Here is an 8,398-nt window from a genome sequence, read left to right as displayed (position 1 = left end):
TTTGGGGGGGGGGGGGGGGGGCTGCAGGGAGGGCAGCGTGCCCATGGGGCTGCATGCCCATGATCAAGCTTGCAAAAGTGCCATGAGAGCCGGGTGCCTGCCCTCACCCTCGGGTTGCAGCCTACAGCCATCGTTCACGGCACAGCCCTGCTTGCCTCATGGGCCCTCAGGTGCCAGCCAGCAGTGCCCACACTCCTCCCCACCGACAGCTGTGCATCGTTAGCAACTTGCTTCATCCTGCTCTTTTATCCTTGGGGGGGTTGTGTGTGTGAAGATTTGGCAAGGGACTGGCATGTGCAAGCCTGGGCTGCATGTCTGGCTTCTCACTGAGCCCCTGGGCCACTCATTTGGTCTCTGTGGCTCATCCCCCCTCTGCCCCACTGGTGCCATATCTGGCTTCAGTGGGTCTCTTCTCCCGAGGCATGCTGCAGGCCTGCCCCTCACCTTGTGCCATGCCCACATGCAGCCCGGGTGCCAGATCCCAAACTCCATCTCCAACCGGCACTGCCCTCCAAACCACAGAAAGCAGCCTCCTCACTGAGGTCAGCCTGCACAGGTGCTCAGCCGGCAAGGGGGCTCTCATGCGGAAAGCTTGCACCCTGGCATCTTTATTTAACTCAGCAATCTGCTGGCTAAGCAAGATTTCCCAGTGGGAAGAGCAGCAGCGGCTCAAATTGCTGATACTACTTCTCATTTGCAGCAGAGGTTTATTCCCCTGCCCCAGGCTGAGTGCTTGCGGCCGCTCTGGGGGACGCGGTGGGGGGGAGCCGGGGTGCCCTGCATGCCCTGGGGTGCAGCAGCTATTCCCCCAGCCCGAGGAGCCAGTGGGCCCAGCCAGGGCATTTTGGGGAGGAGATGGCAGACTGGGAGTGCTGGTCCCTCTAGGCTGGGCAGCGCCGGGGCGCTTACTGGGGGCTGAGGCTGGGTGCAGGGAGCTCCCTGGGCCCAGCTTTGTGGGGTCTGTGGGAGGGATTTGCTGTCGGGCTGCGGCACCCAGGCTGTGCTGTGTCAGGCAGTGCCGGCACAGGAGCTGTGGGCAGCGGGGCTCTGCTCTGGTCTCTGACCGAACAGCAACCCGGGGTGTTCCTAGCTGCACCCAGTGCCTTGCCAGCAGCACCCTGGGGTGGCTCTGCAGCCTCCACCTCAGGGCAGCTGCACTTTGGTCTGTTTTAAGCTGGCAGATGGTTCCTGGTTTGGCAGAGCCTCCCCCTCCCTGCCCAGGTTGGGTGGGTGTTCATCTCCAGGGGTCAGTGCTCAGGGGCTGTGAAAGGCAGGGAGCAAGGGAGCATGTTGGGGGGAGCTGGGAAGCCTCTCCTGCTGATGATGGTGGAGGGGAGGCTTGGGCCAGCCCGGCTGGGCAGGGAGCCGAGGATGTACTAGTCCTGATCTCCTCCCTGGAGCTGTGGTAGTCCCCCAACATCTCCCCACCAGCCTGGGAGCCTGCTCTGCCCCACTGCTCCTCCCTATGCCTCGAGCTGTAAAGTGCCCATGTACCCTGAGCAACTGCCCGTACTGGAGTTACTGCAGGCAGCCACAAGTGCCTCAAACCTGCCTGCACCAGGAAAGCTGGGCAGGCAGAGCCCTCACCCTGCCAGAGGTGTGGGCACGGCCTGGGGAGCTGGACAGCAGCCCAGGAGTGGCCATCAGTCTGCCCCAGCATCACTCATCCCTCAGCAAAGGGGGCTGTGCTGGTCCTCCTTTACGGAAGGGGAAACTGAGGCATGGAGTGGGGGTGTCTCCAGGGAAATCTGCTCCATTCCTATACCTCTCTCAAATCTCTTTTCAGCCCAGGGAGCGGCAGCTCCATCCTATGGGCTCATGCTCTGTGCGAATCACTGCCCTGCTTCTTCCATGGGCCCTTGCTGGCCCCTGGGGCCAGCTCCTGGGGGGCTTGTTTTGGGGAAGGGGTGGTGAGGCTGGCTGGGGGTGCGCTGTGCTGCACTGCACGGGGGGCTGCTGGAGGGTCGTGCTTTACCCGGGAGGTGGAGAGCTGTGAGAGCGTCGCATAGGTGTGCTCGCCACCGTGCTGGCCGTTCAGCTGCTGCAGGGACTCCAGGCTGGCCGTCCCGCTGCTCAGGCCCTTTTGGCATCCGACAGTGCGCACCAAACAGAAACAGGACAGTGGGTGACCGATGGCTCTGCCCTGGCCCTGGAAACAGCAGCTCTGTGCGCTGGGATGGGGATGGTGGGGGACGGGGGCTCCATGTGGTGGGGGAAAGCCCCCCCAGCAGTGCCTGGGCACCAGGATCCGTCTTCAGCACATGCCAAAGGGATTTGGCTGCACAGGGCACTGCGAGTCTGTGCGGTGTATACGTGTACTCGTGTTTTCCATGGAGGTCTGGTGCCTCACGGTGTGCTTACGGCAAGAAAATGAGAGTGGGGCAGCCACGTGCTTTTCCTGAGCATCTCGCAGGCCTGATGCCTGCGCCGATGGGCTGACAGAGGGGAGGGCTGTCCCGTGAGCGTGGGACCCTGCCTCTCCAGGCCCTGCTGCGCTTCCGTCTGCAGCCCAGGCCCTGTCCCTGGGTGCCACTAGGTCCCCTTGGTGCTTCACCACTGACGCAGCAGCGAGCCCCCGTCACCGCTGCGGCACAGCGAGGAGCCTGAGTTTGGGGCTGCAGGTAAGGGGAAAGGCCATTTCCCTCACCCTCACTGTTTATTCTTCTGCTTTTTTAGAGGAAGCAGAGCCTGAGGATGTCCCGGCAGGAGAAGGATGGCACCCTGGGCATGTTTATGCTGGCAGGGCCTGGCACACCCATGCGTGTTGTGCACTGTGCTGCTCAGGCAGGCAGAAGGACCGCGATGCCCGTGGGTCCCTGATACGCTGGAGGGGCACTGGGGACACAGCCCAGCACCGCACCATGCCCCAGCGGCTGCTGAGAAACTGGCCCTGCAGCCCCGGGGTGTCCCCTTGGCAGCTGAGGACAGGCAGATGTCGTGACAGCAGTGGTGGGAGGGACTCACCATCCTCTGCCGCCGCTGGCGCCGGCGCAGGCGTATGAACTCCTTGTGCTGGCGGGAGACGAAGTTGACAGCTGCGTACTCCAACAAGGCGGCAAAGACGAAGAGCAGGCACACGGCCATCCAGATGTCGATGGCCTTCACGTAGGAGACCTGTGAGGGTGAAAGGGGGCTCAGGGACCCACTGCCCCCTGCCTCCCTCATCCCCCCCACTGCCAGCTTTGCTCCACTGCCAAGGGGTACAGGAGCCCTCTCAGCTGGGACAGACAGGCCAGAGCTCACCCGGCTGAGCAGCGCCATGTCCCCACCTTGGCACACATAGTGCCCCAGCCGTCGAGGCTACAGAGCCAGTCATTTCCAAGGGAAGGCTGCCCCTGGGGCACTGGGGGCAGCAGTGGGCACCCCAGGTGCCCTGGGCAGGCTGCAGCACGGCAGCCCTGGTGCTGACCTTGGGCAGGGAGGCACGGGAGCCGGCACTCTGTGTGGTCATGGTGAGCACGGTGGTGATGCCCAAGCCCACCCGGGCTGGCGCCGCGTCCATGTTGATCCAGAAGGAGACCCAGGAGAGGATGACGATGAGCAGGCTGGGGATGTACATCTGGATCAGGTAGTAACCCATCTGCCTCTCTAGGTGGAACTTCACCTCGATGCAGGTGAACTTGCCTGTGGGGAAAGACGGCCCTGATGGGCAAGAGGGACACCTGGGCCGTGGCAGGGGGGTGGCAGCGGGTCTCTGGGGTGCTCACCTGTGTTGTAGTACTTGGTGCAATAGCCCAGGTCCTTCTCATCCCTGAGGATGAACTGTGGGAGTGTCAAGCCCTCTGCTACCTGCACAGCCTCCTGCTCCTCCAGCCACTCGAAGATGAGGTCGTTCATAGTGTAGCCAACTGAAGGGGATGGAGGGAGCCATGGGATGGGGGCACGTGCACCCCGTTCATCACCACTCTGAATGACTGTTCCTTCCTGCTCACCTCCCTCAGAAGCAGGGAGATGTCAGCCTTTGGGATGGGATGGGATGGGATGGGATGGGATGGGATGGGATGGGATGGGATGGGATGGGATGGGGGGGACGAAGCACAGCTTGAACCCCCCTAGGTACTCACAGCTCTCCAGCTGCATGGTGCACGTTTGGATGTCCATGGGGAAGTTCTTGAGGTCCATGGGGCAGGACAGGATCAGCGTCAGCCTGGAGGAGGCAGAGGAAAGGAGGGGGTTGCTAGGAGCTGGGGCAGTTGGTGGGGGAAAGCTGCCCCGTGGGAGGCAAGAGGAAAGCTTCGCCTTCCCACTTGGGCACTGGAGAGAAGGAGTTCTACCTAATGCTGTAGAGCACATTGCCATTCTTGAAGATGCGTAGCAGCTTGTTGTCGGTGGTGACCTCGTGGAAATTGGCCCCTTTCTCGTTGGCAAAGAACAAGTCTGGCTTCCAGATGGAGTCGAGCATGGAGGGGTCGAGGTCAAGGGAGTCGTCGGGGTACTCGTGGTAAGCCAGGCGGGGGTCGTTCCACTGCTGCCGCAGGAAGACATTCACCCGGTAGTCCTGGGGCAGAGGGCACCATGTCAGCCAGGAGCACCCCATGGGGAGGAGGAGGAGAAGGAAGAGATGGAGGAGGAAGAAGAGATAGAGGAGGAGGTGGAAGGGGGTCTCAGTTGAGGCTCAGCCTTGCAGGTGCTTCCTGCGTGACACTAACCATGCATGGGGCAGGGGCAGCTCAGGAGCCTTCCCACACTGTCAGCAGCCAGGGGAAATTAAAAAGCCAAAGCCACAGCAGCCAAGAGGAGAAGAAGGAGGAGGAGGACCAGTAGCTGCTGCCTGCAGCGTTCCTCGCAGGGCTCTGTGGCCCTGTGGGGGGTTGATGTGATGGTTGATGGTATTAAGGCTTTGCAGCAGCACAAATAGGGAATTTTTACCCCTGGGGCTTCCTCAGAGGAGTTCCTCATGCACCCAAGGAGGCTGGGGATGGCAGGGACACAGAGCTTGCTTGCGTTGTACGGCACCTGCCAAGCCTGTGAACAGCAGGGAGCTACCGCCAGCTGCCTCGCTCCGACCCTTCAGGGTGTTTCTCCCAGCTCAGGCATGGAGAATGTGTCCCACACAGCTAAGCCCAGAAAAGCCACAGCCATTTGCTATGGCTCTGCATGTCCCCACCACGGTGCCAGGGCTGGCTCTGGAGAAGGGCTCACAGGGACCCCTGTAAGCATGGCCATGGGCTCAGGCACCAGGACCTGCACGCTCCCCGGCAGAGCCACCGCCAGCCCTGAGGTGCTGGGAGGGGAGCCCGTTGCGCTGGTGAAACCCTCACCATAGTGGTCTCAGTGACGGAGCCGAAGCTGTTGATGAAGATGTTGCATGTCACGTTGACGGGCGGACCTGGAAAACAGTGTGAAGCCTCCTCTCGCTGCTGGCCGGAGAGACACGTGCATCGCACAGGCACATGTGGGGATGCTGCCTCCTGCATGTGCTGCGCAGATGAATACACACGAGCATCCCCCTGCCCGCTGGGGTCACGCCCCTAGTGTGCTGAGGTGAGCCCCAGCACACCCTGCAAGCACTGCAGCCGCCCGTGCTGTCAGGCAAAGCAGGCACATGCAGGGCGGCTGTGATCACAGAAGCAGCCGGGACTCTGGGGACAGTGTTGGGACGGAGGGACATGGGTCACAGTCCTGCCCCCAAACCCATACCTGCCTATTCCCTGAGTTTGGGCAGCCATAAACGTGGATCACTGCCAGGTTTGGGAGCCTCACGTCCTTCCCTCACCTTTGAAGTTGGGTCGAATCCGGGCATCATACCCTGACGTTCGTCCCATAAGCTTGTCCAGGAAATCAGAGGGTGACATGGGCTGGGGTGAGCTTCGGGAAGCAGCTTTAATCTCCTCCCGCCCTGAGACCAGCCTGCGGGGCAGAGGAGGCAAGTTAGCTGCCTGCTGGCACCACAGGTCTGCAGGCATATTTCAGCACCCCACAGGGATTACCAGCTGCCAGGGGAAACAGCTGTGTCCACGCTGCATCCTCTCCAGCGCCAAGTCAGCGTACTGACCCCGGGACCCCTTCCTCCTTCTGCTGTGATCCCGGCGGCCTCCCCCCTCGCCTGCCACAACCTGAGTGTCACGTGCCTGCATTTTTCCTGTCCCCCTGCCAGCAAAGCCCCTGCCCGCCGTGTCCGCTGGCATGGCATTCAGAGCCGGGTGCTTCCTGGCTCCAGGACTGCGGTGCAGACAGGGAGCAGTGGGCGATGGCCTCATGCATGGCAGCTGGGCTCTGTGCTGGTGCTGGAGGGGAAAAGCGGGGAGGGTCCCTCCCGGGTTCGATCGCCAGCCCCAGCTTGAGCTGCTGAGCAAACATCCATACCCTGCCTGGCACAGACTCATGGCCTGGGGGGCTTGGGCGACACAACACCCTGCCCCCCGAGCCATGCGCTGGCCTGGTGTGAGTGAGGAGGTGCCCAGGAGCACAGCTGGGGTTGTGACACCTTGCCAGGGGCCAAGACGATGTGGCAGGAGAGGAGCAGCAAAGTCCACCTCCGCACCAGCCGTGGCGTGGAGCTGACATGAGCTCTCCCACACAGCGCTCCCAACAATGATGGAGACTTATTTAAACTGACCTTGGAGGGGATGTTTTTGTGAACACATCTTAGCCTGCCAGCTTCTCTCCTTCCATCAGTCTATAATAATCATTTCAAGGAAAAACATTCGCTCACCACATTGCCAGGCACGTGGCTGTGATGGAGAGGAATTAGCCAGAGACCTCTGGACACAAAGGGAGCTTTGAGCATGCTGCTGATGCTGCTGCATGCTGCCTCATAACTCCACCAGGTCCATGCCCAGGTGGGTCCCACTCCTGCTTGGAGCTACAACCCCGTTACCACAAGCAGAGGATGATGCTGGGAGCTGGGACCCCCTGGGGTGCTTGTTCCTACCTCCTTGTTCCTACCAACACACCTTGTTCCTACCTCCTCTCAGGGGAGCAGGATTCATCCTGGAGGGGCTTATGTGCATCCTTGCCAGCTAGAAATGGCCACAACGGCCATCCCAAAATGATTCATCCGGGCAGGTTTTCCCTTAATTGGAGACGGGCAGCAGAGAGTACCCAAGACTGGTCCTGGCCAAGAGCAAAAGGCTGGGAGAAATTCCCCTTCCAGGAGCTGCGTTAGAGAGATGCGCCCTTGGGAGGAGGGCTGCAAGAGGCCAGGATAACAAGGAGTTAAGTCAGGCCTCTGCCTGCCACATAGCTGTGAACCATGTCCTCCTCTGCTGGAGAGGAGGATGAGGGTTCTCCCCTGGAGCATGTGGGAGGAAGGCTCCCTTGGCGCAGTGGCAGCTAGTTCCTTGAAGAGGCTCAGCTAACTGGCTGAGCAGTGGTGGATCTGCAGCCCCAGCGATGCTCGGACCTTGGGGACTGCAGGGGGTGCAGAAACTCCCTGCGTGCAGCCACCTCCAGCAGCATTACTGGCAGGGCCATGCTGGCACACAGCCCCTGGGCACAGCCCCTGGGTCCTGGCTCTTCTCAAGGTTTGGCTGCAGCTCCCCAGTTCGGGCACTGCCTGCCACGGGGGACTCTGCCACTAACCTGGCCCGGGCACTGCAGGGCCCTGGAGCTCAGCACCTCCGTGGAGCAAAGGGATGGTGGGGCTGGAAAACGCTCACGTCTGCCTAAAAATGCCACCCCGAGACAAGCAGTTGCCACATGTGAAGCGATGACATTTTGACATGATTTCCCCCCTCCCCGCCACAAATGCTGTGGTTCCCCCCTGCGCTGCTTCAGCCGTACTGGCCGAGTGGTGGGAGGGGGAGTGGGGGCAGGGAGCGGGCTCTGCCCAGGGGCACTGCAGGCCGCCAACCCCTCCCTGCCTGGCCCACTCACCCCCCCATCCCACCTTGTCCCAGATGGCACCCAGATGGGGTGGGCGGAGAGGAAAAAAAGGAACCTGGAGGCTTTGGATTTTCCACCCAAGTGGGCCAAGAGTTGTTCCTGCACCCATGGGACCTGGGACACCCACTGGCCTGGGCGACCCAAGGGGCTGGGTCAGGGACTGTCCTGAGCCCCCTCCAAACACCCTGAGCCAGGAGAGGGTCTGGGCATCACAGGGGCTTTGCAACACTGGAGAAGGAGTTGCCTGGGCCATCACCTGGCTCAGCTCACCCCTTCTCCCACTGTGGCAAGGGTCCCCAGCTGGCCTGGGGCTAGGGGGACCATCAAATGGGGCAGGGACTACTGGGGACAGGCAGAGCCCGGCTGTGTGCGGCTGGGGCTGGAGGGGGGAGGTCTGGTGGGTCCCCGGGGTGCTGGGTCAGGGTTCCGGAGAATGGGGGGCAAGGCCAGATTTGGAGGAGCTCCGGCAGCCTGCAGGGAGGTCTGGATCGGGGTTCTGGCTGGGGGGAAGAGCCCCTGGAGAGAGATCCAGACCAGGGTGGGGGTGCGGGTCCCGGGGCTCCTGCGGGTC

At 61.9% G+C, this 8,398-nt stretch overlaps 1 protein-coding gene across 1 annotated transcript in view; it reads right to left on the bottom strand.

The window, feature by feature from the left end:
• GLRA4 (glycine receptor alpha 4) overlaps positions 1-5,831 on the bottom strand; it is a 7,075-nt gene extending 1,244 nt beyond the window's left edge. Inside the window, exons 1-7 of the mRNA XM_009286292.2 lie at positions 5,717-5,831; positions 5,262-5,329; positions 4,275-4,498; positions 4,065-4,147; positions 3,708-3,848; positions 3,410-3,624; positions 2,965-3,114 (exon numbers count right to left, since the gene is read on the bottom strand). Coding sequence (XP_009284567.1) covers positions 2,965-3,114; positions 3,410-3,624; positions 3,708-3,848; positions 4,065-4,147; positions 4,275-4,498; positions 5,262-5,329; positions 5,717-5,795 — 960 coding nt within the window. The 5' untranslated portion in view covers positions 5,796-5,831. The remainder of the gene's footprint in view (positions 1-2,964; positions 3,115-3,409; positions 3,625-3,707; positions 3,849-4,064; positions 4,148-4,274; positions 4,499-5,261; positions 5,330-5,716) is intronic.
• Between the last annotated feature and the right edge of the window lie 2,567 nt (positions 5,832-8,398).

The sequence above is a fragment of the Aptenodytes forsteri genome, unplaced genomic scaffold (genome assembly GCF_000699145.1).
Source record: "Aptenodytes forsteri isolate BGI_AS27 unplaced genomic scaffold, ASM69914v1 Scaffold888, whole genome shotgun sequence".
Classification (NCBI taxonomy): Eukaryota; Metazoa; Chordata; class Aves; order Sphenisciformes; family Spheniscidae; genus Aptenodytes; species Aptenodytes forsteri.
The sequence above is the reverse complement of the archived record's forward strand: the minus strand, read 5'-3'. Positions and strand labels throughout refer to the sequence as shown.